The sequence below is a fragment of the Copadichromis virginalis genome, linkage group LG17 (assembly GCF_057382275.1).
Source record: "Copadichromis virginalis isolate Kocher_CV1m ecotype Utaka linkage group LG17, C_Virginalis_male_GT1.1, whole genome shotgun sequence".
Classification (NCBI taxonomy): domain Eukaryota; kingdom Metazoa; phylum Chordata; class Actinopteri; order Cichliformes; family Cichlidae; genus Copadichromis; species Copadichromis virginalis.
In genome coordinates this window covers 798071-820643 of record NC_140634.1, presented here as the reverse complement: position 1 = coordinate 820643, position 22573 = coordinate 798071, and the positions used below count along the sequence as shown (strand labels likewise).

At 42.9% G+C, this 22573-nt stretch overlaps 1 protein-coding gene across 2 annotated transcripts in view; it reads left to right on the top strand.

Annotated features, from left to right (window-relative positions):
• Positions 1-9891: 9891 nt before the first annotated feature.
• kcnc2 (potassium voltage-gated channel, Shaw-related subfamily, member 2) overlaps positions 9892-22573 on the top strand; it is a 122489-nt gene continuing 109807 nt past the window's right edge. The window contains exon 1 of one of the 2 annotated variants that reach the window (XM_085436828.1): positions 9892-11195. In XM_085436828.1, coding sequence (XP_085292954.1) covers positions 10641-11195 — 555 coding nt within the window. In that variant the 5' untranslated portion in view covers positions 9892-10640. The remainder of the gene's footprint in view (positions 11196-22573) is intronic. The other variant, XM_085436829.1, reaches the window with a different exon arrangement.

The following is a 22573-nucleotide window of genomic DNA, read 5'->3' as shown; positions in this document are numbered from 1 at the left end:
TGTTGGCTATTGTATGGACCTAGTATTGCATGATGGTGCAGAAGCCCTCGAAGGCATATGGCGGCACATAATGTGATGTTTCCCCCGCGCTGCCCTGGGACGTGCACAATTGCCCTTTGGCCAGTTACATTACGACCCCGTCATCTTGTTTTGCTCAGGTCGAATCCAGCTTCATCAATGAAAATGTATTCATGAGGCTGTGCAGCTCCATCCATGGCCAAGATTCTCTGGAAAAAAGGGGAACATATCACTGTACTACAGTGCTACACATGCAGCACCCTCACCCCATCACACAGGTACCTGTGTAGCTCTCAGAATGGATCCATGTGGTACTGATATGGTACATATTCAGCTGCTACTGGACTTCACCAATACTCTATTGTAAATGTAAGGGACAGTTACACGTACCCGTACATATTCAGCTCGAAGTCCTTTGACCCTGTCACTGTTCCTCTCGAATGGGACTCTGTAGAGCTGCTTCATGGTGATGCTGTGTTTTCCCAAGATGCGTCTGATGGTGGTGATGCTCACATGGTTTATGTTGCTGAACACTCGCCTGTCTGCAAGTATTTTCCGTCGTAGCTGGTGGAGACGGATGGCATTGTCTGCCCTCACTAGGTCCACAACGGGAAGTTCCTGCTGTTGTGTGAACAGGCGTTGGCGTCCTCCCCCAGAAGGTCTTCGAGTCATTCTGGAGAAATACAACCACATATTGTCATCGGTTTGCTTATTTTTCTTACAGTGCTTTACTGTATGTACTGTGTCATCCACTGTACAACACTGTACTTCAATATAAGGAATCAGCCACTTTGGCTGCAAAAGGAGCATTAGCACCCCGTACACTTGATATGGTAATGTGATATACTGTAGAACAGTGCTATGAAACCATCTGAGTAGAGCAGAAGGTATGGAGGTGAAGACAGACCTGTTTTCTAGTCGGAATGTTCGTATTACAGATGCCACTGTGAAGCGGCTTAGATGTGGGTGGACTCTCTGCCCAGCTTCCCTCATAGTCAGGCCATGGTTGATGACATGGTCCACCAAAGTTGCTCTTATATCATCAGAAATATGGGTCCGTGCATGGCCTCTTTGGCCTCCTCCTCCTCCTCTTCCTCCTCCTCCTCTACCTCTTCCTCTTCCTCTTGCTCTCCCTCCATCCATGCTTGCAAAGTTCTTGAAATGGCTACGCTGAGGGCTTTTTGTAGTTGGCTAATTGGTGTTCGGTTTTGCAAGTAAGTGCCTTCAGGTGTGTATTTGAGTGGTTGCAATTACCCGATGTGTTTTGTATTTTGGATACATGTGTTTTCCAAATGGCACCCTGAAATTTCATTTTGTGAACAAAGTGTCTTATGTATGAAATAGAGTGTAGCATGCAGGACCATGTGTGTTGCATAAAGGAGTAGGTGTGTTGCATAATTGGAACTGGGGTGCAAAGCAGCGCTTTTGTTTAAGGTATGGGTACATGTGTTTGAGGTATGGTAACAAAAGCTTCAACTTGTGTTACTTTAGTCTAGGCATGGGTTCATGGTGTTCAAGCAACGGGCAAAAACTGTAATCAATAAAACTGTTTTTTAATATCTTGCTGCTTTTTGTACAAGTTAATACTCAAGTTAAAAAAACAACAACAACAACAATACTAAAGCTATTCTGTTATACCTGTATGCAAAAAATACACTGCACCCAAAATATTTCTAGTATTTTAAAGAGTACTTAGCAGAAATATTAAGCAACCTAACCAATAGGGTTGCAAACTCTCAGGAAAAAAAATAGGGAACCACCCCCACCCCATGATAAATGGTAAATGGCCTGTATTTATATAGCGCTTTACTAGTCCCTAAGGACCCCAAAGCGCTTTACATATCCAGTCATCCACCCATTCACACACTGGTGATGGCAGCTACGTTGTAGCGCACTGACACATGATGCTTAATCAACGTAATCAACTTTAATTTGATGCAATGTGGGAAAAAAATGCACAGAAATAAATTATTTTTCAAGAATAATTAAATAGATTCAACATCTTTCTTCAACAGAACTGCAGACTGCACAGATGGTACCTTTCAGACACTGTTGAAGCTGAGTTCAAAAACATAAAACACGGCCTTTTCAAACATGACAACTTGCCTCTTCGAGTCGATCGCTTCATTGCTCGTCATCTTTCCTTCATCGAGGGAAATATGCGTATTTGTTCTGCAAAAGAAAAGGTCAAAGATGAGGCAACAGTGGGATCACTGAAAGTCACAGATGCCAATTCTGGATCCATGTCGACTCACAATGCAGAAGACAAAATAAAAATGGATGCTCACCCGTTTGTGGGATCTGATGCTGCCACAAACATTCTTCCGGCTGATGGGGATGCAGTTGAGAACTGGAGGGGCCTAGCTGTTCCACCCAAAAAAAGGAAGAGGACTTCCTACCTCTCTTCATGTACCGAATGGCTCCATGCAGATGTTCATATTGAGAGCAGGTACACGGATTCTGCACAGAGACGTGAACACAAAGCGGACCTGACGCATCAGAATTAGCTTTGTCTTTCTCAGCTGTCTCACCCGACCACCCGTACACGGACGCGCCATCGGGGCTGAAAGCCGACAGCTCACTGATTCTGATGCGTTGGGTCTGCGCTTTGTGTTTACATCTTTTTTGCGCTCGATTCTGAAGCTGCAGGTTTTGTCTCTCTCCGACCAAAATTCACTGAACCAGCAGCAAAAGAAGCAGCAAACTACGCTTCACATTTGATAAATACCGTCATGAATTCCCTCTGACTTTTACTATTTTGCTTCCACCACGATAAAAATCACACTTCCTGCACAGCTCTGTGTGTACTTCAAGAACAGTTTCCCATCTCAAATTTCTCTTTTCAGCATTATTCATTCGCTTATTACCCATCAGTCTACTGTTGTTCACAGCGCTGTCTGCTTTTTTTCATTTAAATGACCTCGGACAAGAAAGCCTCATTTCTGCTGTTCAATACTGAAGAAATTTAAACATTTTAAAATGATGCAAAACTGCAGAATATTTTTATGGTTATCTGCCACAAAGAGCCAACAACAACAACAACAACAACCTTTATTTATAGAGCACATTAAAAGCCTAGGCATACCAAAGTGCTTTACAGAAAAACAATAAAATAATACAGTTAAGAGCATTAATATCAAATATAATAAGAACAGCAGACAATGTACACAGTAGAACAGCCAGACCAGGAAAATCTCCTTCATGTTTTTCTGTGTTTTATTCTCAGTTACTTTCACACAAAGGTCTCTGCTGTGATGTTCACAATGCTGATGAAGTCTCACATGTATCAGTACTGATAAATGTTCAGAATTATAATATTTCTGACTGTCTGAGGCTAAGTTGAATTGAATCGAACCGGGACCTTGTGAACCGGAATCGAATAGATTGTAGAAATCAGTGATGATCAGTGAGCCCCAGTGAGCAGCCTGAAAAGAACTATTGATAACTTTTTTGTTAAGGCCTGATCCGTCTTAAATTCATAGCCAGCTCTGACACGGAGCCATCAATATTTGAATGCTGAAAAAGCAGCAGTGTATCCAGAAACACATTATATGCTGCTATAAATGCACTGCCCAAGTCTCCCCTCTCCCCACTGCCTTTCAGCAGCAGACAACAGCAAACAGGTTGTCAGAGGAGGCCAAGATGATGATTAAGTTTAACATTTTCTACAATATTACCAAAGAGTGCCAAAGAATTTGTGACTCTGCTCTGGTACCTCAGGGGGCAGAAACCCAAGAAAGAGGAGGAACCATCGTGGAAGAACAGACTCCTGTACGTCTCCCGTCTTCCCAAATAAGGGAAACTGTATCAGACTAAATGTGTTTGTGGGTAAGAGTGGAGTTACATCAGAACCACCCCATTGCCATTTTAGTCACTGGATCGTTTAAGCTCTCTGTGACAGAGGATTATGAACACACGGTAAGTGGATCAGAAGTGAGAGGACATGGCTGCAACCACAGACACACAGGTTTGAGGAATAACAGGTGAAAAGACCTTACATAGTGAAATATGAAACGTTATTGTTTCAGCCATTATAGTAAAAGATGCAGACGCACAGTCAGCAAGTATCAATGAGTTCATTCCAGACGAAATGTCAAAGCACTACCTGCAGATGGCGCCACAGGAACATAATTACAGCAAAAGCAAAAGTGCTCAGCACTGTTTACTGGGTGTGCATAGGTTTCTATTTATTTAATGCATTAAAAAAGGATCTATTTATTTATGGATAGTCAAACAGAAAACAGTTACATGGGGAACAATAAATGTTCCAGTACAACAGACCTCTTTAGGACCCTTCTCAGAAGCATCCTGGTGATACGAACCTGCTCTTCTAATCCAAACTTATAATTAAACATAACAAAGTTTATTAATAGCTTCCTCCCATGAAACACAGAAAAAAAGGTCTGGGATTCATTGCAAATTAGCCTGGCTCTCTCAATTAGGAAAGCAACATTTAATCAGCTCAGTTTTCTTCCACTGGGATTTCTGCCTAATTCCATCCAAGAGCCCGTGGTTAGCAGGATAGTGTGTGTGTGTGTGTGTGTGTGTGTGTGTGTGTGTGTGTGTGTGTGTGTGTGTGTGTGTGTGTGTGTGTGTGTGTGTTTTAATGACTGCATTCCACAGTTGTGAGACAGAAGCTGAAAGTACAGCACGACCTGTACACAGAACTAATTCCCTCACAGCTTCCTTCAGGGCTGGACTTCTAATCACACTGAAAGCATTCTCAAAGCAGTTAGAGCATTTATAAAGTGGATGTATGTGGAACTGAAATGTTTCAGTCAGGTCTTCTTATCTTCATTTGAAGATATAATCGACATCATTTGTTGAACTTTTGTTAAGTGTGTTTTTAACACAGTGGATTTTTGCTTTTGTGCTGTGTGAAGGAGTGTAATGAATAATTCTTGCTTAGCTGGCTGTTTAGGTCCCTGTGCAGAGATCAGCTAGTGGTTCTGATGTAATGCAAGCTTATATATTACATGTTAGCAAAAACATGAAAGAAAAAAAAGTACTGAGTTAATATGCAATGCATTAAAATTTAGCTAACTGACGAGTCAATATTCCAGCCTCATGTGAATTCTGATTGTTCCGTTATCACATCAAACACAACAACTAAAAACCTGTTACTTTTACATAATGAATAATGAAATGTAACACAAAGTAACCTGAAGCTATTCAGATTTTTTATCTAGCCTTTTGTTCACATGCTAAGTGTGTTTTAGGTCACTGAAAACAGAATTTTGAAGCTTTTCAGAAACTCTGTCTCTACATTTACATGCAGACAAAGGAACCAGCCGTGCGCCTGTTTCCCCTTTTTGACATCAGACTGTGTTATTGTCCGGAGGCTTCTGAGTGGCCAGCGATTAGGGTCATATCACCACCTGTTATAAAAACTACCTGTGTACATGTGGATGTAGTCTTGCTTCATTATTTCCCAACACTGCACCAAACTGCAAACTTTGAAAAATTGACTGTACGTGTCGACATCTGACCTGGAACGAATTCCACCTTCGATAATGTTACAGCGTTCCACTATTCCAGCTTATTATATTATTATTATTATTCCAGCTGTCTTAGAGGCTGTTGGTTCTGCTTTCAGTCATTTTTGTTCTTGGTTTATCCGTTTGTTAGCGGTCTAGTGTCCACAGATTTCAAGAAATCGATTTCAGCTCTGATGTCCTTTTAACAGGAAGAAACCTCCAGCAGAACCAGGCTCAGGGAGGGGCACAGCAATATTCTGGGTCTTGGGGGACATGAGTACCTAGGTTGGCTAAGTATTTCATCTGGACACTGACTAAACCGTATTGAGTATGGTAAATGGTAAATGGCCTGTATTTCTATAGCGCTTTTCTAGTCCCTAAGGACCCCAAAGCGCTTTACACAACCTGTCATCCACCCATTCACACACACATTCACACACTGGTGATGGCAAGCTACAATGTAGCCACAGCCACCCTGGGGCGCACTGACAGAGGCGAGGCTGCCAGACACTGGCGCCACCGGGCCCTCTGACCACCACCAGTAGGCAACGGGTGAGGTGTCTTGCCCAAGGACACAACGACCGAGACTGTCCAAGCCGGGGCTTGGACAGCTTCTTTTTCCTCCTTTCTGTCTCTCCTGAGTCTCTCAGCCTTAAAAAAGCTCAAAGACGAGTACCAGTTAAAGCAGATATATGACAACGGCATGCGGTGTTTTGGCTGAGATCATTTTGCACTCCTGCGGTGCAGGTCACCGTGTCACATCAGAAATAACACAAGCTTGCAAGCTTCATTTTGTTGTCATCATTTGAAGCGCCACTTGAAATGGCAGTGTTTCTATTTTAGGCTTCAGACAGAGACGTTTTCTTTTGGTCCCAGGATGTGTTCAAAGGCAGCAGGATGGTGCTGTCGGAGCTTTGGGATGGAGGCAGAGGTGCTGCGCTTCATCAGATATGATCGCAGCAGACAGCACTGAAAGTTCAGAGTGAAAGGGCAGAAAGCTCTCTGTCTGACTGGACCGCTGCCTTTGTGGCGCCAGTTCAACGACACAGCGACCCTCGTCGTTTCTTTGAAACTCACATTGTGCTATTTTGTATTCTATGAACTGTTCAGCTTTACATTTCTGTTGCTACTGTCCTTTTTATATTCCAGTGTTGTGTTTTCAGAGACGAGACTTCCTGCTGCTGTTACCTTAAAAATGTCTCTCTGGGATTATTTTCAAAGCAGGTGAAAAAATGAGACATTAAAACAAATTCTTTAATTTTCTTTGCTAGAAAACAGAAACTGTAACCATACCCCGAGGCTGGGGGGCGAGCCCCGAGCAGGTCGGATTCTGCAGCTGAAGGACGCTGGCCTTCCAGGGACCCTGTGTTTTTTTAACTGTCCAGTTCCTGATAAAGATCAGCAATCTGGCTGCTCTATTTTTAGTAAAGATATTACTGGCAAGGAGGGGATGGAGACTCCAGCTTTGTATGCTGCTTGCTTCCTGCATCATCAGGGATGGCTGTTCATCAGCAAGCACTGTCTGAACCCCACTGCTGTGCCCGACGCTTCAAATTATATGATGATCGGCCTCATTAGCAAAACATTAAAGGGTCTCAACTCCCCACATTCAGAACTCAGTCGCCTGTGTTTAATTGAAATGGGATAAGGCACATTGTGGAAAATGAGAAACGTTATGACAGAAAGAGTTCGTGACCTGATCCGACCTCTGGTGGTGATCAACAAGAATTCCAGGCAAAGCCGACGCCCACTGTCCTAAAACCACATTCACTATATGGTGTACGGTACTGTGCCCCGCATTTCTTTTTGTTTGCCAGTCTTCTTGAGCCGTAGTTCTCAAATCTTTCAAAGTTTTCCTTTGGACATTGGCTGCTTTTTCACCCATTTTGAGTCCTTGTGCCTGAACATTTCAGAGGATTATTCTTTGTTTGGTTTTTGGTAGTTGAACTACTTAAAACTGACCTCCGAATAACTGAAATATAAAAAGACAGCTAACTCAAGAGATGAACCAGAGTTGTGTTTACAACATAAAAAGAACCTATTTTAAATTGGGCACCTTAGTTTTTAGCAGCCTGTTGCAAAAATATAATTTGCTCCCTTTTTTTTTTTAAATCTATGCAAAATATCAAAGACTACATAATCTGACAGGCAAAAAACAGAAGTAGCAAAGTGTTTCCCAAACTGCTGCAATGTGTCCTAAAGAAAGTTGAGGAATGTAGAGGACAAAAATAAGTGTCAGGCCTAAAGAAGGGAGAAAATCTTGCAAAGCCCCTTGAGCTGAGAAATGATCGTTTGCATGAATTAAAACACTTTACAGTAAACACAGTTACTACTTCGCTCCTCCAAACACCTTGACTAGAAGCAGTGTGATTCTCTCCTCACAAGTTGTTCAACATGATTAACCCTTTGATTAGGATTGAAAATTCAAGTCCACCTTAAAACTGGTGCATTACATTAAAATCTGTCATAATTCATTATTCTTAGGTCATCCAGCTATTTAAGTTGATTTTGAAGGTAACATAATCCTGAAATGAGGTTTGCAAACATTTGATAGTATACTATGGAATATCCTGTACTATGTAGAAGTAGAAGTAGTAAGTAATTAGTAGTAATTATACGATGAGTGGGGCCTATTTCAATTTTCCCAGAACAATATAAAGAAATGAAGGGTGAAACGTGTCTGATTGTCCTGTGGTGTTTGTGTCTGACTGATGTGCTACAGTGTGCTGAATGTTTTGCTGCTGTGGGGATCATTCACAGGGGTTCGTAAAGAGCTCTGTTGGAGCTCTGTTCGCTCCACTTCCTCCCTCTCTATCTGCCAGTGCAGTTAGAAGCTAACCAAGACCAAATGAGAGACCAACATCAGCCCCACTAAAATACTCTGTGTTTCATTCTGATCCCAGATTTTATAGATGTGATGAAGAGGGAGAGTAACTCGGTTACTCAGAGTTTCACTGAACAGCCGTACGTCAGGGAATAATGATGCATGTAATTACAGACAGATCAGCTGCTGTGTCTACTTGTTGATTGAGCTGTGCTTGGATTGCTGAGAGATGTCACTGTTTCCTGCTCGTGCACTCTGGGGAGACGGCGACGGGCCTTCTGGTTGGCAGCGTCTCAGCTGTAAAACCTGCTGGCTGAAAACCACGCAAATGCTGTTAAATGAGTTTCACTGAGGAAAAGGAAAGTTCTTGGTTTTGTCACTGACGTTTGCCACCTGATGCAAAAACATCACAAATAATTTGTGAATAAGCAACACTTTACCTTGACACTAAAGTACATATACAGCTTATATTTGAACTGCTGCTATGACTTCTGTTCACACCATGAAGTACTTTATGGTACTTTTGTTACAAGTTGTACTACTGATGTTACCACTCCACGCATCTGAGACTCGATGGCAGCCTGAGTAAAGTGGGCTGCTGTGGTTAGGTCTCAGGCCTTTGAGGTTCCTTTTTTCAAAGGTTGAAGATGGGAACGGATACATCGGTCACACAGATACACAGCTGCAGTGGTAACCAGTTCTGTGTGTTGGTTTTGACATGGAAGGATGCTCAGACTGGTGAGTCTGAGACAGCTCTGCAGGGCCTCGTTTGCTTTCATCAATAAATAAAGAATACATCAAAAACATAACAGTAGTAAAGGAAAATGCTACACAGAGTTTTATATCAGAGTAAAGAAAACTACATGCAGAGTTGCACGATACTGGCTCATCTGCAACCACAGTTATCCCAGACGATTATAGAATATGAATTTTATATTATAACTGTATGTCACTGAATGTTGTCAAGTATGATTTGCACTTTAAAATGTATATTAAAAAAACAGAACCCAATTTTTATGACACCTATTAAGCTGATTGTGAAAGGAAGTTACTGCCTTCAGTTTTCTCGCTGGTCACTTTGTTTCTTCGTAGGGATTGTGCAAAGATTTTCTTGTCCTTTGTAAAAAAAACATAAAAATGCTCCTTTGTGTGATATAAATGTGAAGTCTTTACTTTGGCTTTTCATTTACAAACATACTAAGTGCTGCTGTAAACAAACACTTTCTATGCAGGTTTTATTCAGTATCTGAGCCATAATTGTCTCTGTCCAGCTAGATTTTGTAATGCACCACCTGTACAATGCAGAGACAGCTGTTGTTGCTTCTTCTGCCACTGTTAACACAGTTTTGGTTTTGTGGTGGCAGAGGACGGATCAGCTCCTCCGTCCCAGCCTGCCCTTTACGCACTAAAGCTTTAATCGGTGCCCTGGTTACATGATTACTGTCTGTGTGTCGGCCCCTGTTATTCTCCTGTTTAGTTGAGCGTTATGACTAAACTAATACTTACTTTATTGTCACGTGTTTTCGCTACTGTGCGTGTGATGTGCTGTCAGGAGGACAGATGTCTTCTTTAAGGTCAGTATTTCATTCATCTGCACACATTTATAGGCAAACCTTTACAACAGGTGTCTCTGTGGTGTTGCCTCTGCATGAACACACATGAAGTCCTCGTAGATGGGAGTATTTAAACCATCACTCACAGCGAGCTGTGCGATCTGTGCTGAAACTGGAGCCTCCTGGAGGCTCTTTTTCTTTCCTGGGTGGAAATTTCCTCTTCAGATTCTTTGATCGAGTCCAAACCGTGACGGCACGGAAGACGGGCGCAGATCAACGTCCTGATTTTCTGAAGCAAAGAGTGAGGCGGTGCCACAATGGGTGACTTTAATCATGTGATAATATGTAAGGTGTCGACACGTTACACATTTTAAGTAACGAGCCCGACGATGACGAGCGGCTGTGCGTCTTGGACGCCGGAGACGCGCAACGGCATGAGGAGCTCAGTCTGTTTGGAGCCACCGGCTGAGATCATTCATCACTCCCAGCACTGACCGACCGGCCGACTGAACAGATAGCGGGATACAAACAGACTCCTTATGTCTCTGTGAAATATCCGTCAACAAAAGATGGATGTCCTCCTCGCCCCCCCCAAAAGATACGACAGCGACGGGTGAGTGAAATCGGAGATGCTGCGCACGGCGGCCAAAATCCCGGAGCTTTTGTGAACAGGGCTGTGGGTGTGTGCGCGTCAGGCTCGCTGTTAAACCTTCAGACTGCACTCGCCAACTTCCCCCGCTTTCATCAAGTCATGTCTGATACAGAGCGATGGGCAAGTTTGACGACAACGAGAGGATAATCCTCAACGTCGGGGGGACGAGGCACGAGACCTACAAAACCACCTTAAAGACGCTGCCGGGGACGCGACTGGCCCTGCTCGCCTCCGATTCGGACATCGACTCCGTGCTGGATCAGCTGCAACAAGTCCCCGGCTTCATCGAGTACAACGCGCGGACCAACGAGTACTTCTTCGACCGTCACCCGGGCGTCTTCGCCTACGTGCTCAACTACTACCGCACCGGCAAGCTTCACTGCCCGGCGGATGTGTGCGGACCGCTGTTCGAGGAGGAGCTCTCCTTTTGGGGCATCGATGAGACGGACGTGGAGCCCTGCTGTTGGATGACATACCGACAGCACCGGGACGCGGAGGAGGCTCTGGACGTGTTCGAGCTCAACGTGGACAACGGAGACGAGGACGACGAGATAGGGAAGAGACTCGGCATCGAGGACGTGGCTGCCGACGGGAATGTCAGCCTGTGGAGGAAGTGGCAGCCGGTAATCTGGAATCTGTTCGAGGACCCCTACTCATCCAGGGCGGCGAGGGTAAGAGCGCACCGCTGCGTCTGAGGCTCTCCAAAACACACAATGAGCTCCACTCTGCTAACTCTTTGCCTTTCATTCACAGAAACAAACAGCAGCTCACGCTGTTAAGGGTAGCTCCACAGTTTCACTGCATGAGTCAAATTCACAAGTTGGCAAGTTGTCTCGAAACTTGTCCACCTCCCCCAAAATGTGAGCGTTGCGCTCCTGAAGTGTTTTCTTTGCAACCAAAGCTTTACTGTGAATAGGAAGAACCCATTGCTTTATAGCGAGTCCTGCTGATTTCCAGATTTAATTATGCCACTTTAAAAATAAGCAGATTTTTCCAGTCATGATCAAACAAGGTGCCAACACCGCCAGGGTGGATATTCATAGCAGCAGTGTTGTATCCTGTATCTGTCTCTCAGTGCTTCCTGTTTATCGGCCCCAGCTTGGGAAATATCACTCCATCACTGACACTATTTAGATCACAGCCAGCCTTTTCTAATAAACTGCATCTCAGCACTGCTCCAAAGAAATGTGTGGGACTTTCATCTTTTCTAAAATTAGAGCAGTGCCTCGTGCTGGGAATAATAGTGATGTCAACTTATAGGCCACATGTGGCATCTTCATCTTTCCTTTCTGCTCATCTTTTAGTTATTTTAGACTCGAGCACAATGTGAAATCAAAGGATTTAACCACCCGGCTCACGAGGCTTGTTGTTTACTGAATGTGCAACACCAAGATGTTAGAACCAACCCAGACAAGCACACGCTGCCCTCAGGTGTTATAAATCAATCAGCAAAAGTTTGGGAATAGTTCATTCAGTCTCTCTGCAGAAGTCCACATCTGGAACAGCTGCCTGTCTGCTTTCAGAGCAGGAGCTGTGGTAAGCTCGCCTCAGGCTGCTGGTATATTCTGGGGCAAATTGTTCCCTCATTGGCTGATTGATGTGCTGTAAGAGGGAATATGAGCAAGTTGTGATGTCATGTTGTGTAAATGGAAATGATGCCTCACAGTCTTCAGGATGTCTCAGACAGCATGCTGCTGCTGCACAGGTTTGAGTGATGTAGGTGATTTGAAGGGTAATTAAACACAAAGACAGCGACGCAGGAACAAAGCGCTCTGGCGAGGTTTGATCTAAGTGTCAGGGCAACGAACATCTGACCTGACATCACTGTTCAGGGTGTGGTTAGAGGTCAGGGGGGCTGGAAGAGCTCCTGAAGTGCTCATAGCTGAGGCCACATTTATGATATATATACAAACCAGGGCTCAAATCTGTCACATAGAAATGAACGGCATCATGTTTCACTGTGCGTGGTTAAAGGAACGTGCCAGTATCACATTATTCTTCCTCCACTCGTACCTGAGTGACCTGGCATAATTTACAGTTCAAATGAAACCTTGTTTATGTCGTGCTGGGACTCTGTGCAGTCTCTCTGCTCATGCACTGTCTGACATTTTTAACTAACTGTCTTCTGATTCGCTGTCTCATAAATGTAAGGCAGATAGTACTATCATGAGAAGACTACATCAATCATATCGGATGTGTTTGACATCAGAGAGCCACAGATAGAGAAGAAAACTGTCTGAAACGAAGCTTTTACAGTAACAGTATATTGTTACTGTTACATGCATATATTATGTATAGAAAAAGGCATGATAAATTAGGTCCACTTTGTTGTAATGGAGCTGTTTGTTGTAACCACAGTGAATGAAAAAGAAACATAAATAAAAAAACGCAGTGCTAAAACGAGGCTCCCACTGTGGACGTGAATCAGAGTTCTGCTTGACAGTATTGTGATATTTTGCAATGCCAGCGCCACTCCTCACACCTCCTTCATCAGCCTTTCAAAAAGAGCATTTTGTCTTGGTGTCCATCGTTGCTGCAGCTGCTGTGTCAAAGCTCTGATGCCAGCTTGTTTCTCTCTGCGACACCAGCGGCACTACTTGATCATCCATCTGTGGATTTAATAAAACTATTTGTTTCAACACACTGTGATCTTGATGTTAGTACAAGATTAATATTTCTCTTAGCATTATTTAAAATAAATACATTTTGAAAAAATACAGGCAGCGCAGTAAGCACAGCAACAAGAACGTCCTGGGTTTGAATCCCCACAGCTGTGAGTGGTTGTGTCTCAGCCTTGTGACAGGCTGGCCACCTGTCGCCTCGCGCCCTGAGCTAGCCGGGATAGGCTCCAGCACCCGCCACCCTGGAGAGGTTGGATGGACTTGAATATCTGTTAGCTGATATTGTTTTTATTTCTTTCTGAAGTTGGTTTTCCCACATTTGTAAGTTTTTACAGCATATATAATATCCAAAATGTCAACAACCACTGGTCTTTAAACCGGGGACAAAATCATCTCAGAGAAGATCGGCCAATAGAAAGGTGGTGAAGGCTCCTGCAGTGCCACTTGGAAACTGAATATCCTCACCACGGCACGATTGTTGCATCCAGTACAGCTCTTTAGCTTTTTCACCCATAATCCTCGGAGGCTCTGAAGGCGTCCGTAAGTCAGGCACAAATGCTCCGCCCACAGGCTGATATTAGGCTAGATATAACCTACAGCTGAGGGAAAATATGCTTTTATCTTTTTTGGTGAAAACATGTAAGCACAAAGTAGATTTCTGTGCTTCGAGCATTTATCGTACCGCGTCTGTACAGAACAATAAGAGCTGCTGTTATATATTCACCACACATCCTGCTCATTGATAAATTTCCCCTCAGTATGTTTGAGCGTTTGCTTTTCCTTTCATCAGTAAGCTGAATCAGGCTCTGCCTTCTTCACGCAGCAGCTCATCCATCTAAAAAGAGAACAGCAGAGTCCGTTTTCACCATTATATCATTCCTCCTCTTCAGCGTCTGCAGGACCACCATGAGGCTGATGTTTAAATAAAGAAAGCAGAGTTGTTGCCTCGCACAACAACTCATCAGACAAAGTTTGCCGTAACAGCAGGTGATAAGGCAAACATACATTTCTTAATTATGTTGTACTGATACGCTAATTCTATCATAATTCTGTGGTGAGATAAGAATTGTTCCAGTTCTGAAAACTGTGAAAAATTGCAGAAAAGCCAGAATATCAGTGTAAATTTGTTCACTCGTGGAATTGCTACGAGCCCATGTTCTCAGGTCAGAGGAGTCCTCAAAGATCAGCAGGAAATGTAAATGTCCTTTCACTCGTCATTTCAGAGTCTGACTCTATAATTTTACCAAAGTGGAGGTGCTGGGCAGGATGAGAGTGTGTGGGTGGGCAGGTGACCTCGCCCCAGATCGCTTGTCCTCCTCTTTCAGTCCATCAACAGACTTTGAGCGAGGATGACGGCAGGGAATTTTTCCTGTGTGTGAAAAGGCTGACGTTCCCACACAAATTTGAGCTTGGATTTATTTCACATCATTAATCTGTAAATGGAAACTCTAACTGATGGGGACAAAATTCAATCTTTCCAGCCTTTTGTTCCTCCAGACGTGGCTGCTAATTTCTTGGAAGTGTTTCTTGGCGATTACCCTGCTGACAGAGGAAGGAGCAGATGTGTAAGAGGTAAATATTGAGTTAGTCTCCGCGTCGCTTTAGTAGCAGGACGGAGTAGATGGAGATGAATGCTCGTGTTTACAACACGCATACGTCTGTCTTCCTGTAGCAACACTAACCAACCGTATTTTCCTGCCACCAGTACAATAGAGAAGCATCTGCTTCTACGAGCGCCTTCAAACCTTTATTGTCTCCATGAGAATCACATTCCCTCACTGTGATGTGATAATTGCAGCCTTTTTCTTCTTGTTTAAAGCACTCCTGTAGCATTAAAGACCAGCTGGCGTATGATTAACCTGATAATTCAACTCTTACACAAGTGTTCGGTGTGTGCCTGAAAGAACCCCCTCAGGGCATTAATCTACTCCCTGACAAGGTGTTAAGGAGAGAAGGAAGGGAAATGATCCTCCAAGGAAAGGAAGCATGTCGTTTGAGTTCACCTCCAGCCCTGACACCACAGCGGGGACAGCGTTAACAGTGAAGTGCTCTTTAACAGCAAATAAAATGTACTATCAGTAACTTCATAGCACCCGCCCAGCAGTATTTAAACTCCGTCATGCTAGCTAGTAGCAGTACCAGTTATTCTAAGCGACTGTAAAAAGTCAGCACAACGAAAACAAACTACAACTAAACTTGGTTTATATCTGACACAGACAGACAGCAGGTCATAACTTCTTACCTGAAGTTCAGTTCCTCTGCCACTATGACCGGCGGCCGCCTCGGGTCTCTCCTCCTCTTGCCTCCCCTTTCCCTTATCCACCTGCTGGCCTCCACCACTTGCTGATGTTGCTAAATCTGTGGAAGCTCTGCCATAGCTACCGCCAAACAATTCAGTTATTTTTACACATTTGGCAGCATCTGCCTGAAGGGCTTGTTTCTTTTTGGCCCTAATTTTTTCTGCACCTCCTTTCCATTTTGTTCTCCATTTTCTTTAGTTCGTCTATAAGATTGCTAAACAAGGGGGAGGGTGCATCCGACCTCCTCGGCTGTAATTGGTCCAGCCCAGAGTCGATCATGACCAATTGGCCAATCCAACACCTTTCATTATTTATACCCTTCCAAAAAAAAAAAAAAAATCGATCGGCCCATAAAAACAAAAAATCGCCAGCGGCCCACCGGGCAAATGCCCGGTATGCCCAATGGCCAGTCCAGCTATGCCTGAAACTCTGGCTGATTGGGACCCACACCCAGTTTCACACCTTGGCTCAGGCGATTAGAGGATCATCAGGGGGTCCTTTTGTCCCTCTGTGGGGGGTCACTCCCACTAGGTTTATATCTGGGACTCTCCACCATTTGACCTTAGAACTGAAGAAGCTTCTCGGATGAGAGGTGAAACGTCTTCAAGCAACTTAAAGAAGTCCAGACGCTTTTCTTTGCAAGCTCCTTTGACTACGATGACCTGGATGACTGAGAACCTTCACAGATATATACAGCAGTAGATGATTTCCACATATTTTTCCTTTTGTAGTTGTATGTGATAAATATTACCTGCTGAGGAAGTTGTAAAACGTCTCAGGGTTGTGATCTGCTGCAGTCCCAGTTTTCTTTCTAACTCACTGTGTTCAGGGACCCATAAATCAAAGACAAGCTGAAATCCATCCTGCGACAGGGTTCACCTCTGTGCAGGGTGCCATGCACGGCGTGATGTTGTAAGGATTTTCAGGGGGTAGCTTTGGCCAAACGAAGTGCACAGCTAACAACCGAACACTTTCTTTATATCCAGGGAACATGTCAATAATGTGAGTTATAACTAGAGATGGCACGATACCACTTTTTTATGTCCGATACCGATATCATAAATTTAGATATCTGCTGATACCGATATGAATCTGATATAGTGTTTTTTAATCAATAAAACAGTTTTTTTAATATCTTGCTGCATTTTGTATAAGTTCATACTCAAGTTTAAATAAACAACAACACTAAAGCTATTCTGTTATACCTGTATGCAAAAAATACACTGCACCCAAAATATTTCATAGTTCAGCAAAACTGATCAATCAAATGAACTTAAACCTGCACCATCCTCCCTATTCTGGTATTTTAAAGAGTACTTAGCAGAAATATTAAGCAACCTAACTAATAGGGTTCCAACTCCCAGCAAAAAGAAATAGGGAACCACCCTCCACCCCATGATGCTTAATCAACGTAATCAACTTTAATTTGATGCAGTGTGAAAAAAAATGCACAGAAATAAATAATTTTTCAAGAATAATTAAATAGATTCAACATCTTTCTTCAACAGAACTGCAGACTGCACAGATGGTACCTTCCCAAAGGAAAAAGTACTGTAGCTTACTAGGGTATATTAGACTTAACAGTTACTATATACAGTAATTGACTTCTATACATTTTACATCAGATTAAAACTTTGGGTGTAAGATTCAGATAATTATTTATTAAAAGCTCGATATTTTAAATGAGAATAAGAAAGAAAAGTATGTCTTTGTGCCCCCTTTTCCCTGTTAATGCCCTATCGGCCCCCCCGGCTCCCGGTGGCAGTCGTCCCAGGCCTCAGTCAGGAGGAGAGGGCGCTGCTCTTGCGGCGACCAGCAGGTTGTCTTTGTCTGTCAGTGTTTTTACTTTTTTTATTTCATTCTTTTATTCCTTTATTTTATTTTATCTTTTTTTTTTTTTTTTGCCTGAGGAAATCCTATAGCATCGGCTTGTGCTTTGTGGAACTTCTTTTAATGAAGATGGGTTTTTTATTTCGCATGGTTTTATTATTGGCAATCCTGACGGTTGTTTGGAGTCAGTGCTACTCTCAAACAATTACACATCATTGCTTGGTACGGTAATATGTCCCTGAATAATAAGACCAGACTTAACAACCTGGTTAAAGTGTCTGTCAAGATTTCAGGGAGGTCTCAGGTCCAGCTTGTGGACTTTTATAACAGGCCGGTGCTGAGCAAGGCAGCCTCTGTCCTGTTGTGTTCAGATCACCCTCTCTTTAATGATTTTCAACTGCTTCCATCAGGTCGTCGTTATAAAGTGCCTGCAGTGAAGACAAAGAGACATAGACTGTCTTTTGTACCTACTGCTATTATCATGGTTAATAACACTAAACCATGAGTGTTGTTGCCATTGCACATTGTGCTTTTTTGATGAAAAATCTAGGTTGTTTTATCAGGCTTATATTATATTATTTGATTTGATTTTTATTGATTAGCATTCAAATATCTCAGTGAAAACAGAACAAAGATCTACCACCAAGCAAGAAAGCATGAGACAAGGCTAATCAAAAGGTATTGGCTGAAGCATTTGCTTATTACGCCAACCCTTTTAACAAAATATCTTTTTGCATGCAGCTCCTGTACACAGGGCTCTTGGTGAGGTGACGTGTTGGTTGTCTGTTTGTTTGTTTGTACGGACATACTGCAAATCAATTTCCCGTTAGGGACGATAAAGTTACCATTGACCATTGGCTAAGCTTTGCTAGATCGCCCCTGCACAGTTACGTCAGCTGCGTAGAAAAAGATCCTGGTGTAGAAAGTAATATAAAATAAATTCTAACAACAGCTTATCAAGCTTAAACGTTCTGCTGTTGTTCAGCTGCTGGTTTCCTCTTTCTGGCGCGAAGTGAGCAATAAACAAACAAGAGAGACGGACTCACGACGGAAAAGCTGATCAGCTAATCATTAAGCAGTTTCATGATTGAAGTAGCAGCAAGAAGACGCAGTCGCTCCATATATCGCTTGTTAAGCTTAACGCTGGAATGCTTTACAAACATTCAGAGATGAACTTACACACTTGCTTTACTTCTCTCTGGGGTAACTTCATCGGAGATGAAATGCTGGTTTGGTAGCGAGGCTACAAATACTCACAGCTGCTCTATCAGGTGAGCACACTGCTCCGACATGCTACGGTTATGAGCCGAGTTACGCCGTGTCGCAACTTTTGTGAGATGCTTTTTTGATATTTAATGGATCGATTACATTTTTTATTTCTCTCCGATATCCGATCCAGTAATTTACGTCAGTATCGGACCGATACGTAATATCGGATCGGTCCATCTCTAGTTATAACACTGACCTCAGACCTCTACACTGCATTTCAATGAGCAAGCTGGATGAAGAAGCAACAGCTGGATGTGAACTGGGATTGTTTCTGATCACAGTCACTGAAACCACAGAGGTGAACCCTGTCACAGGAGCATATCTGCTTTACCTAATTTTATGCCCTTACATTTGTAGATGTTATTGAGTTTTGTGCTCTTGGAAGTAACTGACCTCTCTAGTGTGCAGTATCATCGTCTTGTGACAAAAACAGAAAAACTGATAGAAAATGCAAATTATATTCAATTATGTTGAACTGTGTGTTCATATGATATGACCTTCAAAACTGTTGTGCTTTCCTTAATAATCTCAGAAAATCTCAGTCCTTTTTTTTTTATTGAACAAATACGTTTTAATTTCTGATTGTCCCTCTACAGACACAAACTTAGAGATGTTCCCTAAACCCCGAGTCCGCTAGGGTGACCTATTATATATTCAGTACTGAAAGTAACTAAAGGTAATACTGGATCTGTGAAAGAGTGATAAAAGAACTATCTGGGCTTTAAGTGATGACGTATGAACCCTGCTTCTGGGTCCAAACTACTCAGAGTTTATTAAGGCTGTTGTGTTTTTAACATGTTTTAGTGCTTTGTATCTTGTTCTATTTAATCTCAAAAAGCCCCTAAAAACAGTCGGTGATCACTGTCGGCCTCTCTCCGTTTTTAAAGCTCAGTTTGTAAGCCCTTACGATGCAACTACAGCCCAGCCCATGCAGCAGTATATGAATGACTAACCTCGTATTGACCCTGTGCACGAGACAATGCTAACTTCCTGGTTTGAGACCGGATGTGGGGTTGTGCATTTCCGGTAGCTTTACTTTGCGGTCAATCGCTACTGCGAAGATATCCTCCACAATCATGTCCAAAACTCGAAAACGGAAAGATGGCGTTAAGTTACAAAGAGCAGAGGTGGGAACACTCACCGCTGTTGTGTCATAAAAAATCTAATGATCAATTTTGACGTTTAAAGCGTTTAGATCGATCAGTTATTTACATCACTCAACACAAGCAGAACTGCATCACTGCAGCAGAAGACACATCGTCCACATGCAGAAGCACATCTCTGTATAGTGACTGGTCTCATGATTTAAACAGGCAAATGTTCAGCATTCAAACTACAGGTGAAGAATAGTCAAACCAGATGTTTCCCCATTATGTCGAGATCAGCTAGTCAAGTACACACCTACACAGCATGTTAACAAACCGTGAAAAAAGCCACACAAAAAATGAATGATTGCTGGTAACGGTTTCTATACATTAGTATGTACGAAGGGTATGTTGTGACTTACCTTCAAAATTACAGCGGTCCCTCGCTATAACGTTCACCTTTCACCTCGCTGTTTCACAGATTTTTTAGTGCAAGTTTGCATGCTTTTTTTTACGTCACATTGTGTCCTGATCGCTGCAGACGATCTCCTCCGTGACGTCTCTCCTGTACAGTACAGAATCGCTGCATCGATCGTTAGCAGTGTGACCTACTTGATTTCACCTATCGCTGGTTATTTTTAGAACATAACACCCGCGATAAATGAGGGACAGCTGAGAAATATAACATTTGAATCCCTTTTCTCTTTTGCTCTGAGGCGCGGGGGAAAAATATCGACAAGTCGATGAACATCATTTACAGATATATCGGGTAAATGCCCAAGACATCTATAGAAATGTAAATCGCCGCTTGATTCATTCATTTGCTTAACTTGTTTTGGACCGTAAACCAGGCGCGAATAGGACACCGGAAACAAAGCTCCCCACAGGAGTTTCTGCACCGGAAGTAGCATATGCTAACGTGCACATAGTCAATTGTGGATGGATTATCTCAGTTGTTCTCCTGACTGAAGTCTGGTCCGTTTACAGCATCCTGTCATGCGATTGCATTTGTCTCTAACCATCAGGAACCTTCACGTTAACTTTTATCGAGTGGAAAAAAGTTAGCATTCATCCTCCAGCTTCACAGTTAATGTTATGCTAACATCCCTCTGTTAGCATAGCTAGCGATCACGTAGCACATCATTATATACCAGCTAGCTCAACTTCAGTGACCCTACAAACGTCACTGCTGTTTAGTTTTATGTCTCCATGCTTTACAAATACAGGCCATTTTTCATTTATGTTGGAAGTGATAGCAGAGCTGTACGTTTGAATTTTTTCAGAAATCTCTCAGTCAGAACATGCAATATCATGCTTAGGTGGAAACTAGCGAGCTAACTTCCTGCTAACTTCTAACTCCGTTAAATTTACTAAATTCTGTTTTCATGGATGCCTGGATGTTAAACTTAATTGTTACACCTGGTAGAGCAGAACGCTGATCATTCTATTACAGATGAAAGAATTTAGACGACTTTCAGTGATGCCGCAGTGTTTGTTTGACTTTGGGACCTGAAGCAGAGTTTGGGCTCAGGCACGGCTAATGATGTCACACTTAAAGACTGGATAAGCCACTGGGGAGATATTTTGGAAAAAATTTGTGATTGCTCACCGAGCAAAAGTTCTTTCCGATCATTCAAAGTCTTTAATGCTCGCAGATGCCAAATGCTGTAAAAGCATGCCCCATAATAAATGCACTATTTCACAACTGGACCGACCAAAACATCCACCTTGCAAACAGTGCTACAAATTTAAGGGTAAATTGCTCGATGTTTAGCTGATAGATTCAGTTCTATTCAGTTTTATTTATATAGCGCCAAATCCCAACAATAATAATAATAATAATAATGGATTGGATTTATATAGCGCTTTTCAAGGCACCCAAAGCGCTTTATAATGCCACTATTCATTCACTCTCACATTCATACACAATAGTTCCCTCAAGGTGTTTTATATTGTAAGGTAAAGAGGTACATTTTCAGATGCTATAGTTTTGTCTTGCACAAGATCATTTGTTTACAATGATATCACAACGAGTGTGGCAATTCTCCACATGACAGCTTCATTAACAGCAGAATGAGTGGCACCAGGGCATAGCTCTGTGTCAGATCAGCCGTCTATAGCTGTCAGAAAGCCTTTCATGTGTTTGTCTCTGCAGGTAAGCTCAAATCCCAAAGTCTGAGCTGTTCCTTTAACCAGCTCGTATGCGAGTGTTCATGTGCCAGCAGTCAGTGGTAGCAGGCGTGTTTCTCTGAGCTCCCCACACTGTTTCTATTGTTGTAGCCATCCTGTTCTCTTCTCACTCTCAGTGCTGTCTCTTTAATCTGCATGCAGTGTGTTTTAAGAGTGACTGTCAGCATGTCCACTGGTGTGTGTGTGTGTCTCTAATAGTAGGAAGTCTGAACATTTCTGGTTGATTATGATTCTGAAAAGGAAAAGTGAATGTATTTTGGTTGTGTGTCTCTGTGTGTATTTGTGTTAACCTGTTTGTTTGTCCCTCTCATGTCTCTGTAGTTGGCCATGGCTGGATTAGGAGGGTAACAAAAAAAAAGAACAAAACAGAACAAAACAGCCCACCCACTAGCTTTTCCATTTCCCCTGTGTATGCTTTGAGGCACAGTTTTAAATGATGCCTGACTTTGTTGTGCCCCCCACCGACACCCCACACCCCCAATTCTTCACAAACGCCTCACCCATCCACCCACGCCCACAGCCCCCATTTTTCCATGATCCCATCTGAAACCGCAGCTTGCTTTCTGCCACTTAAAAGGTTAAAAACCCAAACCGTCTGGGTGCCGCCTGCCGCACGCCTGAAGATACCGAAGCCAGGCTGCACGCTCAGCCTTCCTGTTGTCATGGCAACATCATTGCTCATCACCACGGCCTGTTTTCATTGAGATGTGTCCGGTCCGTGAAACTGATTGATTTCAGAAACCTGCTCGACCGT